Source organism: Rattus norvegicus, chromosome 2, assembly GCF_021556685.1.
Source record: "Rattus norvegicus strain SHRSP/BbbUtx chromosome 2, alternate assembly SHRSP_T2T, whole genome shotgun sequence".
Classification (NCBI taxonomy): Eukaryota; Metazoa; Chordata; class Mammalia; order Rodentia; family Muridae; genus Rattus; species Rattus norvegicus.
The window spans coordinates 195524749-195551782 of record NC_141535.1 but is presented as its reverse complement, the minus strand read 5'-3'; the positions used below and the strand labels follow the sequence as shown (position 1 = coordinate 195551782).

The following is a 27034-nucleotide window of genomic DNA, read 5'->3' as shown; positions in this document are numbered from 1 at the left end:
AATTCTATTTACTGAGTCACTGAATTCCAGCAGTTCATTCCTTACACACAGAATGGCAGAAGACTGAAGTATTCCACAGTAAGTGGAGGACCACATCAAAGCATTATCAAAGACTAGAACCAGGCACCATGTTCATTGCAACTTACCAGTTATTCCTCCCCTCCAGAAGCGTATTCCTTCCTCAGCCCTGTTGGAGTGTACCTGTCTCAAGTCCACACAATAAAAACAGCTACGCTTCCTCACAGAAAGTCTAAAATCTCACAAGGAAATGTGTTTGGATGCTCAACAGTGGCCTACTTACCTTACTACCCTGTTTTTCCTATTTCCAGTATTGTAGACTAGACATGAAGTTCTTGAGACAGTGTTTGAGATTGGATCTTGCTTACCCTTTCCCCAACAAAAGCAATTTTCTGGTTCTAAACTCCCAACTCCCAAACCCCAACATTATCCGTATTGGCAATAAGCAACATTACATACAAATTGTCTTTAGCTTCCTCCACACGTGGATTCTGGTAGATGCCCTAAGCCTTCACATACACACACGTTAAAAAATATATTTTTCAATTCACATTTACTTTGTGGGCTCAACCAGACAACTACCAAAACACAAAGAAAATACAAGATATTATACACTGTCCAAATGCAGTACCTTTTTAAAACCAGAGCTCCATACTCTAAACACAGCAGTGTTATGATGCTATATGAGTTTTAGAAGGCCTTTTTCTGAGTACCTTATCCTTCAAAACCTCATTTCTCTTCTTTGGTGTTATTTTAGCCATTCTAACAAACTTTTATTTACTCATTCCCTTCAGGTTTCCCCCCTGCCAAAGCAGGCCGTGTAAACGGATAATTTGTCCTTCCCTAAGGAACACAAAATACAAGCTTTATCTCTTGAGAAGCAGAGACTGATTCTACCTCCCTCTTATGCCTTCCCTGGAACTTAGTAAAATTCCAAGTCCTGACTGACACAGGCTGCAAATTCAAGTGCTTTACTCAAGGGTGATCACGAGAGGCTCTTGACTGGCAAGAGTAGAATGGAAGCTCATGGTCCTTCAGGGCGCCCATTTTATGTGCTTTTCCTAAACCAAAGTTGTAAAGCTCTAATAAGATCAGTTACTGACCCATAATTGCTAACGGAGTGCCTAGTCCACCAATGCCAAGTATAAATAAATAAGTTCTAGATGTTCTGCGAACAGTAGACTACAAAGACAGTGGGCAGTTAAGACTGATTGATACTCAGGTGACTCACCTAAGCAAAGCAGGTAATAAATAAGCTTTGGAGGAAAGATGAAAGGATAAGTCTTTATTTCACCTTCCAGTATTTTTGACAGTTTCTCTGATGCCGGATCTTCAATCTTAGGAGTCCAAATATACAGCGCTCAGACTTCAGCTCTCCAGAGCAAAGTACCCAGATCAGTCCTCAGGGAATTTTTAGGTGGGAAAAATGACAATGACAGATTTCTCTGTAACAATCCATGTCAATCTTCTCGCTTCACTGAAACACTTTTAATTTAAGTACTCCATCATCCCTAAAACTGTGAAATCTAGGACAGGAAAGCACTCATCTCTCATACACAACACAAAAGAAGGAACACAGGGTGAGCGAGCGCGAACTCCAAGGGCCAAATTGATTCACCCAGAAAGTGGATTTGATTCCATTTAACAGGCATTCGTACAAAACTGTTCTGTCTTCTCAAGGTAGTCTGGCTAGACTTTTGTATATGGGAAGTAATTCCCATATAGTGAATTAAACTCTATATAAAAATAAGTTACGCACCTCTGAGTAATGTGAAGTATTCCCAAGCATCCAGGGATACCCACACTCCATATCCCTAACAACATAGTCAGCCCCCAGACATGGGAAGCATAAAATCCTCTGGTCATTTTGTCGGGGGTAAAGAGCATTGCTTTGGGAAAGCTGAAGGATAATTTTCTCCACTCCAAACTATACACTGCACTCACACGTGTACTCACACATACATCCATTTATAAAGGAAGCTTTTTCCTCCAAGTCACTATGGGATGCAGCCTCCCTCAGGCTGAGAATCTGACTAGTTACTGCACGGGACTAGGGAGTAATCATGCTCTACAAGGCTCCTGTGCTCTCTCTCTCACAAATGGAAGGCAGGGGCAAGCGAGTCGACACTTGCAGACAGAAGGCTCTTTTCTTCTGCAATCCATTCTACTCCACAACACTGTCAGGTTCAGGGGCTGGGAGAGGCTCTAACGGCACAACATGGTGGATGACCTGATGGTCCCAGCCAACTGTGGTAAGAAGGGAGTGATTGAGTGGAGACCATGTAGCATCTCTCACAAAGTCTCTGTGGGCTCGACTTCTAAACCTAGAACAAGAGGGGAAAATGTGGTGTGGTAAGAGAAAAGATGAAAACCCAGGAGGAACGATTAAAAAAAAAAATTAAAAAAAAAACTAATAACATACACTTATGACACATTTTTTGAAACATTTCACCATCTACACAGCCCCATCACCAGGCCAGTGGATGTTAGATTATCCAATCCAGTCTACTTTCTTAGGTGAAGAAATGGTGGACAGAATCGGAAGCAATAATGCCCACAGTCAACAGGAAATTATGGCAGAGGGACACACCCAGGCCTTCCATCCAGTGCTTTACAGCAAGTTCCACTTCTCAGAAGTGGCGCCCTGCATGAAGCTGGAGCGCTTGGTAAACAGCCTACAATCAGACAGCTTCCAGCACTCGGTCTTAGACACACAGCTGCAAACAGAGACGACTTGGGGGAGGGGATATCTCTGCAGACAAAGATGAAGAATTTTCTTGTATTTATACTTATTTTTAATAATCTCCATGTGGGTGGGTGTGCAACTGAGTGCGGACGCACACAGGTATCATATGCATTGGATCTGGAGTTACAAACAGCTATGTACAGACTGATGCAGATGTTAGAAACAAAGGTATTCTAAACTGCTGAGCCATTTCTCCAGACCCAACAAAGGAAGAATTCTACATGCATGTTCCTGAAGAGAAAACAGACTTGCTTGCCTACTGGTCTTGATCCCTGATTCCCGACCACAGGATTCTACTTCAAACTTACACCTCAGAAAAGCTTGAATCCAGCACAGCAAGTGAACAGTCTTCACTGAGAGAGGCCAGGAAGGGAACACTAGGAGAGGACACAAAGGGAAGAGAAGATAATGCCCATAGGTTCTACAACCGAAATCTAACAGGGCCAGCCCCAACCCCACTGTAAAGTGAGCCGGGGAGAGGGCAGTCTGATGCCCACTTTGGGTTCAGATCTTACCACCATTACATCCAAGGAAGATGGAACAGAGCCAGTGCTCACGGAAACCAACCAGCCCAAGGGTCCTCCCTACATTAGCAATTACCCACCCACAGGCTCTGAGCAGGAGTGAGATTACATCTTAGGTCTTTCCAAACTACACAAACCAAATAAAGACTATCTGGACAAGCTTAGGAAAACCAGGTTAGAGTACTGCCCTATCTGAGGTCCAATGTAAGCAGCTAACGCTTTGCCAAATAGACACATCCCTGTATCACTCCACTCCTACTCTTTCATTACAGTCCCCACCCATCCCTTCCAGGTTCCTGGTAACAAACAGTACCTGTGTGGAGAGAACACCAGTCTAGTGACACACTGCGAGTGCACAGCTGAGCTGAGGGTGCAGCTTGCATTCTTGGTGTCCACAAGGGAGACAGATCCATTCTCATCACCTGTAGAAGAAAGAGAGCATGTCACAGTGGTTAAGAATTTATGATTTGGGCTAAGTAGCACACACCTTTAATCCTAGTATGTGATGAGAGGCAGAAGCAGAAGGATCTCAGAGTTCAAGGCCAACTGGGCCTATCACGTTCTAGGACAGTCCAAACTACATCTACATACAGACCCTGTCTTGGCTGAAGGGAAAAAAAAAAAAAAAAAAAAAAGCCATAGACACTGATGTCAGTCAGATGGGAGATTTGAATGAATCCTAGTTTCTCAAGATGTAGACAACAGTTTCCTTTGTGATATAGAATCAGTCAGTCACTATGTGGCTGTGAATTACTGGATAAAGTTATTACATTAACTACAAACTCTTGCCATGTGTAGTCACACCACAGCAGAACATAGTTCCCTAACAGCAAGCACTTGCTATGCAGCTCACTGATTTCTAACCATGCCCAGAATAAAGGAGCTGAAACAATGAAGCAAACCTATTAGGAAAAAATGATGGTCTCCAAAGCTAGGTAAAACCGACATAATCCATGCAGTGCCCAAGTGTGCTGACAGGAGCATGTACTCCAAGGTATCCGCCCCATTCCCAGAGTCGATACGTCATGCTGCCTTACCAAAGACAAAGATTTCACTCTGCTGAGGATGCCAAGCCAGGGAGGTAGGGAGGTAGCCAGAGGCATTGCAGCCTGGAAGGGAAAAAAGGGAGATTTGGAACAATGGTCACAACCTAGAAGAAGCTTCTTCCAAAAGAAGTCAGTAAATCCTGGGAGCACTTTCACTGAGTTTCTTAAAGACTGCCAGAGCAGTCATGTATGTCCTCACCCCTGAGCCTACACCTACATCTACCCATCCATCTCCTGCCATCTCCTGTACAACTAAAAGCACAAGACATAAAAATAATAACCCTGACCCTTTGCCCAGCTGTTTGCACAGTAAACTACACATGGAAACTAACCCTTACTCTGGGTACCCCATGCACTGTGGTCAGCAAAGTCTCAGTGAGACAGAAAACAGTGTTGTCAGAGGGTGGGCATCTAAGAGTTCTGCTGTGACTGTGAGCAGCAAAAGCCTCCTGCACGTGGGCCCCATTACCACTTCCTCCTTACCATGGAGCTCAGACTCACCCATCTGTGATGCCGGCTTGGGACAGCGGGTATCCCAGAGCAAAATTCTACTGTCCTAGGAAAAGGAATAGAGAAAGGGTTACACAATCCAAAACAGCATCTACTCCCCAAGCTCCAGACCAGGGATTTGGGCCTACTAAGGGTTAGCTATGGTTGGGAAGAAGCCATTGGATCTCACCTCACTGCATGAAAGAAACACAGTTTCTCTGTGGGGAGAGGCAGCAACACAGGTGACCTGTCCCGCATGAGCTGTGAAAAGAAACATGGCAAAGGGAGTGTGAGAAACAAGCTGGCTTCATTAGATAATTCAATAAATATAACAGACTATAAACTACAACAGAGTCAAAGTTAATAGTCATAAAACAGGAAAAGGCTGGCAGAAATAATGAACTGGTAAAAACAATGAAGTTCAATTGCAGGCTTAGTAGGCAGAGAGGAGTTTGCAATGTAGATGGTGTGAAGGAAGAGGCTTACTAACTCTACGATGTCATATTAACAATACACATACCTCTTAAGTATGAAACACTTGAGAGTTCTGGTGCTGTCTTCCGTGAGTTTTCTAATATGCCTTCCCCTAAGACTGAACTTGCCTGTTTTCCCATCACACGTCTCCCACCCTATAGGCTGAGCTCATCCATACCTCCCTTCGGCCCTTCCAGGTCTTCCCAAGCCAGAGTTCAGAGCCTGAAAACCTAAGGCTCTCACAGTAAAAGCCAAAGAGCAAAGGACTCAGTGAATGGAGCAAAGCTGTCTCGGTCCTCCCACAAATACCAGGGTCACTCTGTGGCTGTCTCTCTGTTTCTAACAGGGAGAACTGAAATACAAAATAGTTGTTTCACTAAGGACATAGCCAACTGACTTGTCTAACTGTTAACAAACCAAGTAGGACTTTTTCCTAAACAAAGTGAACTCTAATGCTGCTAATAGTACAAATAAATTGGTTGTCATTATTTGTAAAGTTTCTATAAATAGGTTACTGACTTTTAAAAAAATATTAGAAAAAATGAAATGCCAATACATAATAGGCCAAAAAAGTTAACTTCCTGGCAACCACCTAATTTTAAAAAAAATATATTCATTTATTAAATATATGTGTGCACATGTGCCACAGCATACATGTGGAGGTCCCAGGAAAGCTTGCGGGAGTCAGTTATAGTCTTCCACCAAATAGATTCTAAAGATCAAACAGTCTCCAGGTTTGGCAGCAAGTACCTTTACCACCACCCAAGCCATCTCAGTCACCCCACTTAAACCTTTTTGTTAACAATTTTAAAATGTACAGTGGGGCACAGCTTTAAATTCTTTTGGGTGGTCTGCACCCAATGGATGAGTGAAGGTCACCAGTCAGCTGGAGGCTGAAGCAATCCTGAAGTGGTCTAACCAGCCCTCGCAGAACAGCCAGAACAGTCCTGCCTTAGGACTAAACCACCTGCCACCCTCCCCTCACTCTAGTATCTATCTTCATGAACTCAAAATTCATAAAGAATTGCTACCAAACAAATTTAACTCCTAGTTCTACTAATGAAGCAAAGTCAAAGGGACAAAAAGTGATGAAAGTCCCAAACAGACATTTTGCCTGTTGCCCCAGGTCAACATTCAAGAGAGATTTAAAAGTCTTCTTAAAAGATTTTAAAGGCAGGAGATGGCTCAATCAGTAAAGTGCTTTCCACGACAGCATGAAGACCTGACTTCAGACACAGAACTCTTATAAAAAGCCAAGTGTGGTGGCACCTGCTGCAAGCCCAGCACTGCAGAGGCAAAGACGAGTGAATCACTGTGACTCCCGGCTCCATGTCCTAGTCAGAGAATCCATCTCAGAACAAAGTAGACATCTCCAAAGCAGACCTTTGGCCTCCACATGTATGTACATATCCACACGCATACACAAGTCTCAGGGTTATCCTCTGAGAAGAGCAAGGCTCTACTGTGTCTGCATTAAGCTGCTGCACAGTTTACTAGCTTAAGAAGGCTTGAATGCTGACAAGTAAGCAGGATCTTGACCTGTAGACTACAAGAAAGCAATGAGGAACCAAGAGTCAATGATGAGATGATGAGTGTGACTCTATTGCTAAAGCCTGATGGTAAATGGAAGGTCAGAAATGGACAGAAAGGAACTGACCAAATGAGACCCATGGAACCTGACGAACCCTGAGGTAAGATGGAGGCTATTGGCCCACTACGGTTTGATGGGAATGGCTCTGATAGGCTCATCTATTGAAAATGTTTGGCTCCCATTTGGTGGACTATTTTAGGAAGAATTTCAGGGTGTGGCCATGTGGGGGGGAGTATACTGGCCATGGACTTTGAGGTTTCAAAAGCCCACACCAAGCCCAGTCTTGCTATCCTTTTCCACATGCTTATGAATTACAATGTAAGCACTTAGCTACTGCTCCAGCTCTAGGCTCTGCCTACTGCCTCATGCCCTTTCATGACAGTCATAAACCCTGTGAAACTGTAAGCAAGCCCTCAAATGTTTTTCCTATAAGTAACCTGGATCAGTGTTATTTCACAGCAATAGATCAGGACAAAGACACCCATATAGTCAAAAGGCTGTGAAACGGAAACAGGAGCATAGGGATATGGACAGGGCGCAGATAATGAAACCTGACTGTGGTTTAGGGGTAAGGCGAGGCCAATCAAAAGAAACCAGATTGGCTATTATTATTATCCAGACACAGTTCAAATACCCCAAAGGGGAAAACAAAAGTTAACCGTAGGCAGGACTGAATACTTACCTCGGTATGAATTCAGCGACATCTGCTGAGCCAGGTCCCAAATTTTGATGCTACAATGCAAAAAATAGGAATATTGACTTGCAGTATCAACATTAAAATGTACTCAAACAACATGTCCCACATCTGTTTCCTAGACTCCTACTGTTTTATTTTCAATGCACTACCAAACTCCCTAGACTACAAACAGCCCAAAGCATTACGTAGTAAAATTAACAGGATAGTAAGGATATCCACAGGAAGCCTAGAGTTAGAAGCAATGAAAGCAGGACTCACCAGAAGTCTTTGCTACCACTGACAGCCTGTGTGCCGGAGCTCAGGACAGTGACAGTAGACACAATGTCATCATGCTCATACTTGCAGAACTTGCTGACAATAAGTGTCTCGTTCTCATCTAGCTCCCACAATTCAACAGCACCTGTTGGGGATAGGGTAGGGTGAGGTGTAGGCAGGGGAAGCAGGAGCCTGGGTCCTGGGAAGGAGGAATGCCTGCCCAGGACACAAGCAGGAATTGTCACCCAGCTAAAAGAAACTCGCTTGTGTAAAAGCAAAGTTCAAATCACTAAAGGGGTTAGCTAAGTTCCAGGCCATCTGGTTTTATGTTACCCTGCTGTTTTCTTAACAGGCCAGATGCCTGTGTGAGGAAAACCCCTAGAGATAGGGAAGTAGATGTATAAAATCAATGAGTCTGCTTCCAGAGAGCAGATACTGGGGAATGGTTCCCAGGGAGACAAAGATAAAGTCTTAAATAACAGTTCAGTGAAAATTTCTCTTTCCAGTTATGCAGACACTAGTATTTGATTGGACTGCTTGAATAAAATGCCTTGCAATATTTTCAAGATTTAGTTTATGTATATGATCACACCAGATCATATACTGACACACCAGAAGAGGGCATCAGATCCCATTACAAAAGGTTGTGACCCATCATGTAGTTACTGGGAACTGAACTCATGACCACTGGAAGAGCATCCAGTGTTCTTCACTGCTGAGCCATCTTTCTAGGCCCGCCTTGCAATATTCTAAGGTTCAACTGTCAGGAAGGCTCAAGCACTAACCATCTATTTTTCAATTTCCATGCTCTACTTAACAACTTAAGAATGAGTGTGAGACAGTGAGAATGGCTAAGATCAAAACCTCAGGTGACAGCATATGCTGGCGAGGATGTGGAGAAAGAGGAACACTCCTCCATTGTTGGTGGGATTGCAGACTGGTACAACCATTCTGGAAATCAGTCTGGAGGTTCCTCAGAAAATTGGACATTGAACTGCCTGAGGACCCAGCTATACCTCTCTTGGGCATATACCCAAAAGATGCCCCAACATATAAAAGACACGTGCTCCACTATGTTCATAGCAGCCTTATTTATAATAGCCAGAAGCTGGAAAGAACCCAGATGCCCTTCAACAGAGGAATGGATACAGAAAATGTGGTACATCTACACAATGGAATATTACTCAGCTATCAAAAACAACGGCTTTATGAAATTCATAGGCAAATGGTTGGAACTGGAAAATATCATCCTGAGTGAGGTAACCCAATCACAGAAAAACACACATGGTATGCACTCATTGATAAGTGGCTATTAGCCCAAATGCTTAAATTACCCTAGATGCACAGAACACGAAACTCCAGAAGGATGACCAAAATGCAAATGCTTCACTCCTTCTTTAAAAGGGGAACAAGAATACCCTTGGGAGGGAATAGGGAGGCAAAGTTTAGAACAGAGGCAGAAGGAACACCCATTCAGAGCCTGCCCCACATGTGGCCCATACATATACAGCTACCCAATTAGACAAGACGGATGAAGAAAAGGAGTGCAGGCCGACAGGAATCAGATGTAGATCTCTCCTGAGAGACACAACCAGAATACAGCAAATACAGAGGCGAATGCCAGCAGCAAACCACTGAACTAAGAACAGGACCCCTGTTGAAGGAATCAGAGAAAGGACTGGAAGAGCTTGAAGGGGCTGGAGACCCCATATGAACAACAATGCCAACCAACCAGAGCTTCTAGGGACTAAGCCACTACACAAAGACTATACATGGACTGATCCTGGACTCTAACCTCATAGGTAGCAATGAATAGCCTAGTAAGAGCACCAGTGGAAGGGGAAGCCCTTGGTCCTGCTAAGACTGGAGTTACAAATGGTTATTAGTGGAATGTGGATGCTGGGTGTCCAACTGTGTCCCTCTGGAAAAGCAGTCAACACTTATAACCACCGGGCCATGTGTCCAGACCCAGAATAAATCTTTCTATTGTCATCTTTGAGACAGGGTTTCCCTGTGTACCTTTGGCTGGCCTAGAAGTAGATATGTATAACACGCCAGCCTCCAACTCAGAGCTCTGCCTGCTTCTGCTGGGATTAAAGGCAGCACCTACACCCAGCTCCCACCAACTTATAAATTCTGATTTTCCTTAATATAATGCTAATTCTGAGAATTTCATACTTACATGCAATGTAGTTTGACTATATTCATCCTTAACTTGTCCAAGATTTACCCTCCATCTCCTCCCAACTTCAATTTTTTTTTTCTTTTTAAAGCCAATGCCTACATTGCTCAGCCTGACACTAAGTGGAAGTAAGGACTGTCCAGTGATAGAGCAGTTGCCTAGCAGGATGGTTCAATTCACAGCACACACACAAAGCAGCAAAAGAAAATAGGTAGCCAGGCATGGTGAAACACGTCTTTAATCCTAGCACAGGAGAGGAAGATGTCTGCGAGTTCAAGGCCAGCCTGCTCTACTTAGTTTCTGGGACAGCCAGGACATGGTGAAGCCCTGCTTCTAAATAAGAAGAAAATAGATAGGTAGCACCGACTGTCTTCAGCAGCACCTCTTAAATCAACATTCTCTATGGTCTAGGTTGGCCAGGGGACCAGAGAAGATTGCAATCTATTTCCTAATTTTTTGTGTGTGAGTTGATTGGCCACCTAGCAGTTTAAAACCTTAGGGGTAAAACAATACCTTTTCCCACCCTAACCTGTACCCAACTCTTCAATTCCAGGGGAGAGAGGTGACTCACCTGAATCAGAAGCCACTAAGATACCTTTGTCCCCAACCCAAGTGAGGTCAGCTACTCCAGCCTCCGTCTGGACGCCAGCAGAGCAGAAACCTTCGTTGGGGGCCGCACTAGGATCCTTGAAAAACCACAGAGATCCTGCCCAGCAGCGACCACTCAGACTGGAAGCCCCGAGCAGAAGGGAACCATCTAGGGTGGGGAAAGCAAAGTTACAAGGTGTCAGATGGATGGCCTGGCTTGTTTCTATGGTAACCTCACAGAACCCGCGGCGGGATGAGTCTGGATCTGAGATCAGATTTGTGGAACAGAGCTGGGGCACCGCCGGGATGCCAAATATGGATCGGGAGGGCACAAGGCGCTAGGAGGACTTGGGAGGGTCAGAAGCGGGAGAGGGTACCCGTCACTGGGTAAAGGGGGACTTCCAGGCCCGGGATCTCGGCTCACCAGAGCGGTACCGTGCAGCTTCCAACTGCCGTTCCATGCAGGCGGGCGCATTGGGGGGCAGGTTCCACTCGCGGGCCGCCGGGGGCACGAGCGGAGGTGGGCTTTCCTTCCGCATCTCCACGATTCCAAATCTAACCTAGACCCAAACTAGACGAGATCCTGACTGCGCTGGAGGAACACCACACGTGGTGCACCTCTGCGCATCCGCCCCTCTCCAGGGATTCGCTCTACATCTCGCGAGAGTTGTGTCTACACTTCCAGCTCGCTTTTCCGTCTGCTATACCCGCAACGGGATCTTCGGACTTTTTTTTTTTTTCCCGCCCCTTTTCCTCTTCTCGCGATAGGGGGAGGGGGAAAAAAATCAGCACTTCCGAGAGAAAGTGTGCAGATCTCTTCTCGCGAGATATGTGAGCGGCCATCTTGTTCCTGCCCCTGACTGTCTCGGGTCGGGGTCACAGGGACATCGGTACCGCTGTCTGGATCTTCGCAGACAATGCTGTCCCGGGTGGTACTTTCTGCCGCCGCCACAGCGGGTAAGAGATGTAAACCCGAAGCTGGCATATCAGGATGACTGGGAAGAAGCTAGGTCAGGAGGGCGGAAAGTGCGTAAAGAAAGGACTGCAGTGTTTGGGCCTGATCCGAAGAGTTCCCTGACAGTGTAGGATTTCGGAGGACCTCTGAGAAGGATGCAGGGGCCGTAGTGATCGCGACTCACCGAGACCGAGGAAGATAGAAAATGGATTTCTCCTTGACTTTGCTAACCTACGTCTTGTGTGTTTGCAGCCCCGTGTCTGAAGAACGCGGCCGTCCTGGGTCCAGGGTAAGTGTCACCACATTTTATTCTCTTAACATTTCTTACCGTTAAGCCAGAAATTACTGTTTTCCTTCACTTTAGCAAGCTTACATCCCCATTCAGACATTCGTTCTTCTACTTGCCTTGAACGTGATCCTATCCCTCCTCTGACAAACCCCGAAGAGGCTAAATCTCACCCCTCACCATGACCTTCAGCAGCACACAAGTTACTAGATTACACCCAAGGACAGATCTGGTTAAATATAGCAAAATAAAACATGTTGTTTTGGGTGTCTTCCAGATTCCCATCTTTTATTAACCATATCAGGAGTCCGAAATCATTTATTGCTTCGTAAATACTTGTCTTGATAATCACATAAAGTGACAGTGGAGAACGAACACCTTCGTGGAGCTCACAACAACCATAGTCCTAGAGACAGCTGCAAAGTAGCAGTTTACAGGCCCCAGAGGTAGAGCTGAGGACACCTGGTTCCCCAACTTAGCTGTGACACCTCACTTAGAGGCATATGGGTTATGAGATATGACTTAATTCAGAAAGCTAAAGTTCAGATAACTTGGTAGTGTGTGTGTGCGCGCGCGTGTGTGTGCCTGCTTAGAAATGGTGCTGTTGCTGTTACACCTCTTTTCCTAAAGCATGCAGGGTGTGTGCGTTTCTTTACTCCTAAATGTCATCATGAAGTCTTCAAGGTTTAATAACTACAAAGTGCTTTGTGTGTGCAAAAAAGTAAGGCCATAATTGATCGCTTTCAACAAATCATAGAAAAATGACTCCATACAGTGCACCTCTTTGAGTGATTCTCAGCACTGCCAAAACAAAAATGGTGATACATTAAGTGAATTAGATGAAGAAAATGCAAGGAGGAGCACCCTTCATTTCTGTCACCCTCCATTCTCTGATCTGTCAGTAAGATTCTGCTCCCATGATGATGCTTTGACTCTTGACTACTACCCTCACTGTGGCATGAGCAGCTTTGAAATGGACAGTTTCATTAGGCTTTTAGTCTTGACATCTGTTCTCATTCCAATACAGTCCATTCCCAATGTAGCAGAGAGTTATGGCAGTTCCCCACTTAAAGTCTTAACTCATATCCCTGTTGAAATAAAATCTAAACATAGCAAAACCAAGAAAACTCAACCTAAATTAACCTCATCTACTCTTGGGTCTTTCTCATCCTTCCACATGGCTTTATGTACCTATCATGCCAGTCCTGCTATTTCCACAAAGAAAGTTAAGCTTTTTTTTTTTTTTAATAATTTTATTTTTATTTACGTGTGTGTGTGTGTGCGTGCGCGTGTGATGGCAGAGGCAGAAAAAAAAGGTATTAGATCTGGAACTAGAGTTAGAGGTGGTTGTAAGCAACCCAGCATAGGTTCTGGGAACCAAATTCTGGTCCTGTGGAAGAACAGTAAGCACTCTTGACCATCTTTGAGCCCTAAGGTCTTTGTCATTCAGCTTGTTCTCAAGAGATGTGAATAGTTCATGTGAGTATAGATGAAGCACTAAGGAAAAACAAAGTACAAATTTTACAGGGACTGGACCTGCTGCACTGTCATGTTTCTGTAGACAGAAGAGCGCCTGCTGAAGAGTTTTCCAGTCAGATCACAGTTTAGAAGCATTGGCAGTAGTGTGAAAGAGCTCCATGTTAGGAATATCTGATAAGATGACCTTGGCAAAGTTCCGAAATCCTCTTGCGGTATGGTTTGAACAAGTAGGATTCAGCCTTCAGCTGATTTCCCAGGTGACATTTGACTGAAGGAAAATGTTTAGGGTTGCCACCATTCAGCAAGTATATGGATTCTTCTAAACATGCACAGAGGAGCAAAGGATTGTGCAGTCTTAGTCAGGTTAAGCTGAGAAGCCCTAATTTAAATGGAAGGCTCTCTACCGCGGTTCTTCAGTTTTGAAGCTTGGTGGGGTCACTGATGTTTTAGAGACATAAAATGATACTCAAAGAGGGCATAGGACTGAGGGGTAGCTCAGTGATAGAACGTTTGCCTGCATGGTGTATGAGGGGCGAGGCAGTCAGCACTGTACTGTAAATACCAACTTTTAAAATTTATATTTTTATGTTATGTTAATAAGTGAATAAAAATGAGTAAAATTCTGTTGAACTCTTAAAGTACATGGAGTATAGAGATGTAGAGAGGGGGATTGAATAGGAAGTGGGGGAGTCACCCTCAGAACCTTAAGGAGACTGACTGCAGATGTGAGTGGGGCTAATTTTATCAGAAGCTCAATCAGACGTCAGCATGCTGTAATTTCTACAAAATGCACAATCAACTGCTTTACTACAAATAATGTGCAAGTCTGTTACGCTGGTGTAATAGTTCAAGCCTAGAAATGGCAATAGCAAGATGACACTAAGTGGAAGTAAGGACTGTCCAGGAAGTAAGGACTGTAGGGTGATAGAGCAGTTGTGGGGCAGGGGTCACAGCAGCAAAAGAAAATAGGGGCAGAAAATAGGTAGGGTGGTGAAACACGTCTTTAATCCTAGCACAGGAGAGGAAGATGTCTGCGAGTTCAAGGCCAGCCTGCTCTACTTAGGGCCAGGACATGGTGAAGCCCTGCTTCTAAATAAGAAGAAAATAGATAGGTAGCACCGACTGTCTTCAGCAGCACCTCTTAAATCAACATTCTCTATGGTCTAGGTTGGCCAGGGGACCAGAGAAGATTGCAATCTATTTCCTAATTTTTTGTGTGTGAGTTGATTGGCCACCTAGCAGTTTAAAACCTTAGGGGTAAAACAATACCTTTTCCCACCCTAACCTGTACCCAACTCTTCAATTCCAGGGGAGAGAGGTGACTCACCTGAATCAGAAGCCACTAAGATACCTTTGTCCCCAACCCAAGTGAGGTCAGCTACTCCAGCCTCCGTCTGGACGCCAGCAGAGCAGAAACCTTCGTTGGGGGCCGCACTAGGATCCTTGAAAAACCACAGAGATCCTGCCCAGCAGCGACCACTCAGACTGGAAGCCCCGAGCAGAAGGGAACCATCTAGGGTGGGGAAAGCAAAGTTACAAGGTGTCAGATGGATGGCCTGGCTTGTTTCTATGGTAACCTCACAGAACCCGCGGCGGGATGAGTCTGGATCTGAGATCAGATTTGTGGAACAGAGCTGGGGCACCGCCGGGATGCCAAATATGGATCGGGAGGGCACAAGGCGCTAGGAGGACTTGGGAGGGTCAGAAGCGGGAGAGGGTACCCGTCACTGGGTAAAGGGGGACTTCCAGGCCCGGGATCTCGGCTCACCAGAGCGGTACCGTGCAGCTTCCAACTGCCGTTCCATGCAGGCGGGCGCATTGGGGGGCAGGTTCCACTCGCGGGCCGCCGGGGGCACGAGCGGAGGTGGGCTTTCCTTCCGCATCTCCACGATTCCAAATCTAACCTAGACCCAAACTAGACGAGATCCTGACTGCGCTGGAGGAACACCACACGTGGTGCACCTCTGCGCATCCGCCCCTCTCCAGGGATTCGCTCTACATCTCGCGAGAGTTGTGTCTACACTTCCAGCTCGCTTTTCCGTCTGCTATACCCGCAACGGGATCTTCGGACTTTTTTTTTTTTTCCCGCCCCTTTTCCTCTTCTCGCGATAGGGGGAGGGGGAAAAAAATCAGCACTTCCGAGAGAAAGTGTGCAGATCTCTTCTCGCGAGATATGTGAGCGGCCATCTTGTTCCTGCCCCTGACTGTCTCGGGTCGGGGTCACAGGGACATCGGTACCGCTGTCTGGATCTTCGCAGACAATGCTGTCCCGGGTGGTACTTTCTGCCGCCGCCACAGCGGGTAAGAGATGTAAACCCGAAGCTGGCATATCAGGATGACTGGGAAGAAGCTAGGTCAGGAGGGCGGAAAGTGCGTAAAGAAAGGACTGCAGTGTTTGGGCCTGATCCGAAGAGTTCCCTGACAGTGTAGGATTTCGGAGGACCTCTGGGAAGGATGCAGGGGCCGTAGTGATCGCGACTCACCGAGACCGAGGAAGATAGAAAATGGATTTCTCCTTGACTTTGCTAACCTACGTCTTGTGTGTTTGCAGCCCCGTGTCTGAAGAACGCGGCCGTCCTGGGTCCAGGGTAAGTGTCACCACATTTTATTCTCTTAACATTTCTTACCGTTAAGCCAGAAATTACTGTTTTCCTTCACTTTAGCAAGGGGGGACATTCGTTCTTCTACTTGCCTTGAACGTGATCCTATCCCTCCTCTGACAAACCCCGAAGAGGCTAAATCTCACCCCTCACCATGACCTTCAGCAGCACACAAGTTACTAGATTACACCCAAGGACAGATCTGGTTAAATATAGCAAAATAAAACATGTTGTTTTGGGTGTCTTCCAGATTCCCATCTTTTATTAACCATATCAGGAGTCCGAAATCATTTATTGCTTCGTAAATACTTGTCTTGATAATCACATAAAGTGACAGTGGAGAACGAACACCTTCGTGGAGCTCACAACAACCATAGTCCTAGAGACAGCTGCAAAGTAGCAGTTTACAGGCCCCAGAGGTAGAGCTGAGGACACCTGGTTCCCCAACTTAGCTGTGACACCTCACTTAGAGGCATATGGGTTATGAGATATGACTTAATTCAGAAAGCTAAAGTTCAGATAACTTGGTAGTGTGTGTGTGCGCGCGCGTGTGTGTGCCTGCTTAGAAATGGTGCTGTTGCTGTTACACCTCTTTTCCTAAAGCATGCAGGGTGTGTGCGTTTCTTTACTCCTAAATGTCATCATGAAGTCTTCAAGGTTTAATAACTACAAAGTGCTTTGTGTGTGCAAAAAAGTAAGGCCATAATTGATCGCTTTCAACAAATCATAGAAAAATGACTCCATACAGTGCACCTCTTTGAGTGATTCTCAGCACTGCCAAAACAAAAATGGTGATACATTAAGTGAATTAGATGAAGAAAATGCAAGGAGGAGCACCCTTCATTTCTGTCACCCTCCATTCTCTGATCTGTCAGTAAGATTCTGCTCCCATGATGATGCTTTGACTCTTGACTACTACCCTCACTGTGGCATGAGCAGCTTTGAAATGGACAGTTTCATTAGGCTTTTAGTCTTGACATCTGTTCTCATTCCAATACAGTCCATTCCCAATGTAGCAGAGAGTTATGGCAGTTCCCCACTTAAAGTCTTAACTCATATCCCTGTTGAAATAAAATCTAAACATAGCAAAACCAAGAAAACTCAACCTAAATTAACCTCATCTACTCTTGGGTCTTTCTCATCCTTCCACATGGCTTTATGTACCTATCATGCCAGTCCTGCTATTTCCACAAAGAAAGTTAAGCTTTTTTTTTTTTTTAATAATTTTATTTTTATTTACGTGTGTGTGTGTGTGCGTGCGCGTGTGATGGCAGAGGCAGAAAAAAAAGGTATTAGATCTGGAACTAGAGTTAGAGGTGGTTGTAAGCAACCCAGCATAGGTTCTGGGAACCAAATTCTGGTCCTGTGGAAGAACAGTAAGCACTCTTGACCATCTTTGAGCCCTAAGGTCTTTGTCATTCAGCTTGTTCTCAAGAGATGTGAATAGTTCATGTGAGTATAGATGAAGCACTAAGGAAAAACAAAGTACAAATTTTACAGGGACTGGACCTGCTGCACTGTCATGTTTCTGTAGACAGAAGAGCGCCTGCTGAAGAGTTTTCCAGTCAGATCACAGTTTAGAAGCATTGGCAGTAGTGTGAAAGAGCTCCATGTTAGGAATATCTGATAAGATGACCTTGGCAAAGTTCCGAAATCCTCTTGCGGTATGGTTTGAACAAGTAGGATTCAGCCTTCAGCTGATTTCCCAGGTGACATTTGACTGTCTGAAAATGTTTAGGGTTGCCACCATTCAGCAAGTATATGGATTCTTCTAAACATGCACAGAGGAGCAAAGGATTGTGCAGTCTTAGTCAGGTTAAGCTGAGAAGCCCTAATTTAAATGGAAGGCTCTCTACCGCGGTTCTTCAGTTTTGAAGCTTGGTGGGGTCACTGATGTTTTAGAGACATAAAATGATACTCAAAGAGGGCATAGGACTGAGGGGTAGCTCAGTGATAGAACGTTTGCCTGCATGGTGTATGAGTAGCGAGGTTTAATTCCTAGCACTGTACTGTAAATACCAACTTTTAAAATTTATATTTTTATGTTATGTTAATAAGTGAATAAAAATGAGTAAAATTCTGTTGAACTCTTAAAGTACATGGAGTATAGAGATGTAGAGAGTAAAGGAGATTGAATAGGAAGTGGGGAAGAGTCACCCTCAGAACCTTAAGGAGACTGACTGCAGATGTGAGTGAAACGCAAACATTTTATCAGAAGCTCAATCAGACGTCAGCATGCTGTAATTTCTACAAAATGCACAATCAACTGCTTTACTACAAATAATGTGCAAGTCTGTTACGCTGGTGTAATAGTTCAAGCCTAGAAATGGCAATAGCAAGATCTAATAGTTATCTAAAAACAAAAAACAGAAAAACAAAAAAACTTAGGTTTAAAATACTCTGTGGAATCTAGAGCTCACCATCTCCATTCACCATATAACCAAAATCGCCAAAAAATCTGGAAAGGTTTTTGTCAGGCAGGCAAAATTGTGAGAGAACTCGAGTGTTTACCATATATATACATATGTATATATATATAAAACCTTAGACCAGAAAAATAAGAACAAATGGGTTGAGGATCCAAAGATTTATATACAACTCAAAGATTGAACATAATTAGAATTACTGCAAACTGAGAAGGCTTGTTTGGATGAGCAGTCCTCCATCATCAAAACAAGAGAATGTTTTGCATCAAGGTTCTTAATAGCAGGTTGCTTGTAGCAGAGTTGCCATTTAGGTGACTACTCATGTGGACCCCTACTCTATGACAAGCACCATTCTAAGAATGTTACACAAATGAACAGTCTTCACAGTGACCTGTAAAGTAATGTTTTATTTCTTACATAAAGAAGTCTGAGATTACACAAACTTAAGTTCTAGGGGCTGGTGAGATGGCTTAGCAGGTTAAGATACCTACCACTAAACCTGACAGGTATACCTCGGTTCTATTCCCAGACCCATGTGGTGGTGGAAGACAAACAACTCCAGCAAGTTTTTAAAAATAGAAAATTTTTAAAAACTTTTAACCCTGAAATGTTTAAAAACTTTGAAATCGTTTGCTCAAAGCCCAGTGGTCAGTCTAGGATTTTAAGTGGGTACCTGGCTGTAGTCTTCTCTCGCAGGTTTCATTGCACTTGATTGGCATAGCATGTCCTAGGCAAATCATCCATAAGCTTAAGCAAAGATTCCAGTAGAAGTTACCGGTGTCTTTTAAGTCATTTCCCTGGACCTTCCTATTTCTAGTCTGTTCTGTTTCATTGTGGCAGTAGGAAACACCTAGTCTTTCTCCCTATTCATTGGTTTTGTTAATTGTTCCTCCGGGTTTATTTCTTTGAAAAATTGGCCTTAAGTTTGTATAATGGTTGCTTGTAGGGTTTTACAGGCAACAAGGGTCTTTCACACAGGACAGCCTCGCCTTGCCCCTCTACCACCTCTTCCTGAATATGGAGGAAAAGTACGTCTTGGGCTGATTCCTGAGGAATTTTTCCAGTTCCTTTACCCTAAGACTGGTGTAACAGGTGAGCATTGCCACATCTTTAGTAATACATTTGATACTACTAAAATCAAGTCAGTCTTTTTCCAGAAGAAGTTACAGGTTCCGCATAACCTTGAGATAAATGTTTCAGCATCTTTGTTTTATTTATTCATATGCTAATCATGCTAATTTCTTTGATTTACTGCCAGGCATTGTTCTAGCCATACGATAGTGGACTAAGTTAAATGTCTGATATTGTGGAACATTAATAAAAATTTTAAAAAATAGTGCCTGTATATCCTACTCTGTCAGATAATAAAAGGAGCTATAAATAAAGCAATAGAAACTATTACAGAGAGTGTGTCTGGCACACATATCTTAACAAGTAGGAACATCTCATTGATTGTTCTTTTAAGAAAGGGATAAACCTTCAGAACCATACTTTTTTTTATAATGACTGGTTTCTCTTTTGCTACTTTGTACTTGGACATTCCCATGAAAACTTTATCAAGAATACCTAGAAGAGTGATTTGCAAGAGTGCCTTACCCTCACTTGTGGCTGAACTGGATTGTAACTTTGATCTCTTGGCTAAGTTAGGTTTTGTTTTTTGGGTGTGTGTTTGATTGTTTTGTCTCTATACAATGCCTTTCTTAAATAGAACACTGGAAACCCAAAATTTGTTTTAAGCTCTAGACTGCCCTACAATAGCATTTCCTTATCTGGAATTGAAGAAAATGAATGTCTTCAGATCTTGTAAATCATTAAAATGTTAATACAATGGACCCTTCAAAATCCAGTCAGTGGCAATTGTTAAGAGGCTTTACATGATTTCAGACATGAAAAAGGATCACCACAGGATGTTCAATGCCAACCAGAGCTACAGAGCAAGACTGTCTGGAAAATGTAGGTGCCACTTTAGTTCCACGCTTTGGAAAGCAAAGATCTGCTCTATGTACTAGTGTAGATACCAACTTTTAAAATTTATATTTTTATGTATGTTAATGTTTTGCCTGCACATATATACATGCACCACTTTTACACAGTGCTCTTAGGGGCCAGAAGAAGGTATTGAGTCTCCTGGAGGTGGAATTACAAAGGTTCTAAGTTGCCATGTAGGTGCTAGTTCATACATGGGCCCTCTGCAAGAACAACAAATGTTCTTAACCACTAAATCATCATAAATTACAACTTTTAAAAATAATCTAGAAAGAAAATGTGTCCTAACTTCCACAATTCTGATAACTTAATTCCTTTGTGTGTGTGTATATATATATATATATTTTTTTTTTTTTAATAATTCCTTTGTGCTTGGTTTTTTTGCATCTTAACTTTTTTGTAAATGTAGGCAAAGAACAGACAGACCTTTGTCCTGTCCCTTGTATCCATTCAGTCAACAGGATATGTTGCTGGAGCGATTACTATAGAAAGCCACTTCGTGTCTTTGTAGAACAGTTCCTGTGTGTTAAGTGCTTTACATCTATATTGTGTTTTATCAGCCCTGGGAAGAAGGTGCTGTTTCCCTTTGAGGAAACAAAGTTCAGAGATTATATTGATTTCTGTTTCTGATAGGTTATAGAGTCGTGATACAGATTTCCTTCAGTCCAGATCTTCTTTCTTTCAGCTGTGCATGCTACTTAATCTGTGTGTGTGATCTGATTATCATTTTAACTTTGTCTGAAGTAACCAAATGTGCAGTAGGCACAACCTAAAATAACTCTTTGTTATTCTAGGACCCTACGTGCTTGGAACTGGGCTTAGCTTGTACTTTCTATCCAAAGAAATATATGTGATTACCCCAGAGACCTTCTCTACCATATCAGTAGTAGGGTTGATTGTCTATGTGATTAAGAAATATGGCGCCTCTATTGGAGAATTTATTGACAAACTTAATGAGGTAAGAATCATAAACTTTACTTTCCACTTTAGACTATAGCAGAAACATCCCAGTTACCTAATATTATTTATATGCATGTTAGAGGGAAAGGTACACCAATGTAGTTACATGGCTATAGTCATGTTGCAGTTAATACCTTGACACAGAATTCAAATGTGCCAAAGTCTTCAGATTTTCCTCAGTCTTTTTTTCTTATTTCTAAAATCCAAAATATATTTCATTGTAGCTACTTTGAAGATAAAAAAGTGCATGTATAAAATTGTCAAAGAATAAAATTCTTTTAGAACATGCTTAATTTCCACAACTGGCATAAATTGAAAGACATTTATTTGGAATTTAAAAAAAAAAAAAAAAAACTATGCTTCCATTTGCATCTGTTTGCATGATTGGTTGGTGGTGTTGGGACCTGGTGAGGGCTCCCATACACCACAGGGTGACCTTGAACTTCTATAAAATCAAAACTGGCCTTGAATTCCTGAGTTCCTTAATGTCCATCTCCTAAGTGATAGAATTTTATTTTGACCTTTTGAGACAGGATCTCTATGTAGCCCTTGCTGGCCCGGTGCTCAATTTGTGTACCAGGCTGACTTTGAACTTGTGGACATTGTGCTTCTGACAATTTCATACATGTACTTTGGTCAGATTCATTCTTTATTACCCCCTTTCTCCCCTCCTCTTGTTTCTGCTGAACCTTTCTTCCCAACAAGTCCTTTTCTTGCTTTCATGCTTCTGTTTTTGCTGACTGAGTTTTAATAGTGTTGCTTGCATGAACATAGGTGGGGGGTTGCTTATACTACAGTGGCTATACTACTGGAGAAAATGACACCCTTATCAACCATTTACTGCTACAATGAAGGATGGGGCCTCATGACTTCCTGCTCCATTTGATTGAATGTAGACATTTCAATCTTGTACACATAAAATAACCATAGCCACTGTGAATTCATTGGTGCAGTGACCAGGTCATGTCCAGAAAACAAAATTTTGCAGTGTTCCTCCATATCCACCAGCTGTTAGATTCATTCCATTTCTTCTTTGATGTTCCCTGAGCCTTAAAGGAAGTAGTACAGATGCTACATTTAGGGCTGGGTATCATGTCTCTTGGCACTTTGACTGGTTAATGAAAACTAGCTTCTCTAATGAAGGCTAAGAACGGTGCTACTCTGTGTGTGAAACATAGCAGAAAGCACTTTGGCACTGTATTCACTTAGCAAAAAAAAGTATGTTACGTGTTCTCAGCCATTGGAGTTTCGAGTAGATTGCAGAACCATGCATGAGTTCCTTCCTGTGGAATAGAATCAAATCCAATCAGAAAATAGTTGATTACTGTCATAAGACTATTGTACATATCTTCCCTGGCAAGTTCAGTGTTTTACATCTTGAAGAGTTCGGATCTAGGAAAAAATGTTGATAACTTATTTTTCTTCCTCTGTCTACCTAGAACCTTCAATCATTTTGAAAGCTATCCAGCAGAGAAAAAGTTTCCATCTTACTAGTTCAAGCTAGATTTCTCAGTCCTGCAACCAAAGTGTGGTGATTTCAACAGTAGGCTCTTAACCATTTAAATTCTGGTGCTCAGTCAAGAGCAATGGAAATAGAATATTGAGAGTGCTTAGAGCCTCCCTGACCAACAACTTAGTATCTTATTTCTTTTTTTCTTCCATCTTTATTAAATTGGGTATTTCCTATTTACATTTCAAATGTTACTCCCTTTCCCGGTTTCCAGGCCAACATCCCCCTAACCCCTCCTCCTCCCCTCCTATATGGGTGTCCCCTTCCCCATCCTCCCCCCCATAGTATCTTAGTCCTAGCACAAGGATTTTGGTTTAGTAACCTCTGGTTTCTAAGAGCAGTATTATCCACCTATATAGGGTACCTCTGTTTAAACAGGTTCTAATACATCTTTTTCATGCATCTTTAGTTTGAGTTGACCCTCCTTGGTCTTTTTCCTTCAATGATAGAACTCTTCTAAAGTTTTAAGTACTTTCCTCTGTGTTTTTCGTTGTGGTAATTTTTGTAGATGAGGAATAAAACTGAGGGAGCATAAAAATGACTTTTTGGTAGCATTAGTGCTTCAACTGACATTGTAATATCATAATTACAGGAAAAAATTGCTCAACTAGAAGAAATAAAGCAGTCAAGCATGAAGCAAATCCAGGATGCAATCAACAGGGAGAAGGCACAGCAGGCACTGGTTCAGAAGCGCCACTACCTCTTCGATGTTCAGAGGGTAGGTTTCTATAGCAGGACTGTCTCAGACCTGCCAGTGATACAGTAAGACACTGAAGCTTCTTTTATACTTTAAAGCTTAGGCCTTTTGCTGGGGCAGCCTTCCAGATCGCTCATCTAACTCATCCTGACTAGCCTACCACCTGTCACATGGCTTTCTCTGCTACACTTCAGTCCATATCTGTACCTCCATGTCTGCCCTTGACTCTTCCACAGGAGCTTCCTTCTCCCAGCATCAATCCTCTTCCCAGAAGTTCCACCCTAGAACTTCCTGCCTTAGCTATTGGCTGCCAGCTCTTTATTACAGCCAATCAGTAGTGAGGCAACCTCTGATACATTAGTAGATTGCCTTTAGGCAAGGGAGGAAGGATGAATATTTACAAAACAGAAAACCCCCTGATAGACCGAAGAAATAATACCAGAATCCTGCCAGGACTTAGCTCTCTGCCAATACACAATTAAACATTGAAAATACAGAGACATACCTTCATACAAAGTTTATTTAAAAAAAAAAAAAAAAAGGGTTACCTCAGCAGGTTTCAGTAATTTCTAAGATGGTGTAGTTAATTTGTGGGTGTACAAAAAAAAAAAAAAAAAAAAACCCAGAAAATTAGTGTCTGGAATGTAGCTCAGCAGTAGGTCACTTGCCTTCCATGCTCAAGAAAGCCTGAAACACTACCCAAAAAGTCAGAGTATTTTGAAGAATGATTAAAATGGGCTTTATTTACTTTATGTGGAAAAGAGATTTGACTAGAAGTTGTTGTCTAAAAACTGTTAAAAAAAATACTTCAGACTGTTCTAAAATCAGAAACAGTATAAGCTGTTAAAGAACACACTTTGAATCCGTACAAGAGGAAAGTAGTAAGTTAGGGCTGATTTTTTTTTTTTAAAGGCACACACCAGAGGTGAAATACATTCTCTGCATTTCATACATACATGGGTAAGAAAATGTTAACATTTACTGTTAGATAATCTGATCCTTAGCAATCATTCAAAAAAAATATCTAGAAAGCAATAGAGCTTTTAATCATACCCAGAGCTTAATTAAATTCTAAAAATTATAAGCATGTCAGATATTTTGTTATTTCTTAGGTAAGATGTATCATTGAAATTTATATAAACACATCACTGGGGCTAAAGAGATAGCTCAGCTGTTAGGAGCATTTGTTGCTCTTTCAGAAAACTCAGAGGGTTGCTATAGGCAGAGGAGAGATGTGGGTTCACTTACATTTCAAAGGATCATTCTGGCAGCCTTGCTGCAAGTAGCCTTTAGATAGGTTTGAGAGTTACCAAGAACAGGTGCTTAATTAAGACTGTGAGCTTTGTAGCCTAATCTAAGCCTGTGTTCAGATCTTAGCTTCACAGTGTATTCGCTCTGTAACCTTGGGCAAGTTCAACTTCTGCCTCAGTTTCTCTCTGTAAAATAGATAACACTGGTACCCCATGATGTATTTATAAGACTTGACAAGATTGACACAAGCACAGGAATGTTTAGAACATAGTAAGTGTGAGCTACCATTCAAACATAAAGACACCATTCAAACATAAGACGAAGGTCAGAGAGAGAGAGAGAGAGAGAGAGAAGACACTATTTGTAGTAGAAAAGATTGGAAACAGCCTAACATTAGCAGAACTTAGTTAAGTGAATACTGCAACACAAGTGTAGTGGGCTCCAGTGTACTTTATAATTGAGGTGGGTAGTATATAGCATACTGTGTTTGTTAAATATTTATGGGAAAGAATACTTGAAAAATACAGAAAAACAGTAGCTTGGGCCCATGCTTAAATTGGTCACATGCTGTTTTCCTACTTGCATATTAAAGGAATTTCACATAAACATACATGCAAGAAATAGAGAATACTAGCTGGCAAAGCCCCCAGCAGAGAAATGTTCTTTCATTTATGTAACAGTATTTCTTAATTAAATGTAAACCGTTTCTAAATTCTCCCCACACCCCCAGAATAACATTGCCCTGGCCTTGGAGGTCACTTACCGGGAACGACTACATAAAGCATATAAGGAGGTAAAGAATCGCCTGGACTACCATATTTCTGTACAGGACATGATGCGTCGCAAGGAGGGAGAGCACATGATAAACTGGGTGGAGAAGCATGTGATACAGAGCATTTCTGCACAGCAGGTACATGATGACCCTTTGTATCGCCTATGGTTGGACCAGTACTGTAGCAATCACATGCTGTCTAGTGTGTGTACATACACACAGAATGCAGATACCCATGGAGCTCAGAAGCCTCAAAGCCTCTGGAGCTGGAGTTACAGACAGCAATGAGCCACCTGATGTGGGTGCTGAGAACCCCCAGCTCAGGTCCTCTGGAAGAGTTGGCAATGTGTGCTGCTTCCTCCCGAGCCATCTCTCCAGCCCCAGTTTTTCTCATTATTAATTTCTGTATTACTAGTGTTTGTTGATTGGTCTTTTACAAGGAGTGATGATTACCTAAACTAACCAGCATTTCTAGTCTGAAGTTTTTTGTAGGTTTTACTCATAAAAGTGGTAGACCAGGAAATTCTAGCACCCAGGACTTATTTCTAAAACAAATTACATCTACCCTGTGTACTATAATTAATTTTTTTGTGAGCTCTTTTAGTAAGCTTTCTACCTTAAGCACTAATCTTGACGTTCTAATTATGTTACCCTTCCATATTCTTGAGAGAACTAACTAGATTTCTCTTTCCTTATTACAGGAAAAGGAGACCATTGCCAAGTGCATCGGAGATCTAAAGATGCTTGCAAAGAAGGCTCAAGCTCAGCCAATTATGTGAATGTGTCTATCTCAGTTGTGATAGCCAGAGAGGGTTAACTTAAATGAGAACTACTCTACTTGAAGAACTCTTTCTGTATTGCTGTCTAATGAAATTGTGGTGTACCTTTCCTAAGAAATGATCAAGGTCCATTTAGTGGCTTAACCCTATTTCTGATCCTTGCTCTGTATTCGGAGTTGTCTGATCACATTTGAGTAAGCAATTTGCAGCAACTCGCTGCCCAACAGAAATTACCAAGTTATAGTTTAAACTTGTAATTAGTTAAAACATCTTACAATAAAATGTTTGAAACAGAATTTGTAAGTTTCATACTCTGAAATAGCACTGCTTTATTATGAGTAAGAATTACATGATTTAAAATAAAATATCTAGCAGCTGGAGATAACTTAGCAAAGGGTCTTGCCATGCATTTATGAAAGTCTGACTTCAAATGCCCAGAACCGTGTAAAAGCTAGGCACGCTAACAAGCATCTGTAATCCCCGAAGATGAGAGACAGAATTCCCAGAAGCTTGTGGACCCAGATGGTATACACAGCAGCAGACAAGAAACAAAGCAAGGTAGACATCAAAGGTTTTTTTCTGGCCTCCACACATGAACACAGAACCTCACATGTATGTATATATATGGTGAAAATACATTGACGTCATACCTTGTTTATGAAATGTTCCAGGAGAAAACAGTCTGAGTAAAGAACCACGGAAGATGCCAGCAAGGATGGAAGA

At 42.6% G+C, this 27034-nt stretch overlaps 3 protein-coding genes and 1 long non-coding RNA gene across 4 annotated transcripts; 2 read left to right on the top strand and 2 right to left on the bottom strand.

The window, feature by feature from the left end:
• Positions 1-1275: 1275 nt before the first annotated feature.
• Positions 1276-11245, bottom strand: Wdr77 (WD repeat domain 77). Its single transcript, NM_001008771.3, is given in 10 exon segments — positions 1276-2342; positions 3073-3141; positions 3602-3710; positions 4326-4397; positions 4836-4890; positions 5014-5084; positions 7571-7620; positions 7844-7985; positions 10594-10779; positions 11035-11245. Coding segments are annotated over 10 exon segments (1029 nt in total). The 5' UTR covers positions 11150-11245; the 3' UTR covers positions 1276-2182.
• A 211-nt stretch (positions 11246-11456) lies between these two features.
• LOC148006740 (uncharacterized) lies at positions 11457-12978 on the top strand. The gene is made up of 2 exons (XR_015676743.1): positions 11457-11567; positions 11818-12978. It is a non-coding gene; the product is annotated as an uncharacterized LOC148006740 (long non-coding RNA).
• A 1571-nt stretch (positions 12979-14549) lies between these two features.
• Positions 14550-15322, bottom strand: LOC148006739 (methylosome protein WDR77-like). The gene is made up of 2 exons (XM_087642286.1): positions 15099-15322; positions 14550-14843 (listed from the first exon to the last, which is right to left on the bottom strand). Exons 1-2 carry the CDS (start codon positions 15211-15213, stop codon positions 14611-14613), a joined length of 348 nt encoding a protein of 115 aa, XP_087498412.1. The 5' UTR covers positions 15214-15322; the 3' UTR covers positions 14550-14610.
• A 129-nt stretch (positions 15323-15451) lies between these two features.
• Atp5pb (ATP synthase peripheral stalk-membrane subunit b) lies at positions 15452-26607 on the top strand. The gene is given in 7 exon segments (NM_134365.2): positions 15452-15631; positions 15882-15918; positions 19303-19448; positions 21137-21300; positions 23405-23530; positions 25491-25670; positions 26234-26607. Coding segments are annotated over 7 exon segments (771 nt in total). The 5' UTR covers positions 15452-15591; the 3' UTR covers positions 26312-26607.
• The last annotated feature ends 427 nt before the right edge of the window (positions 26608-27034 follow it).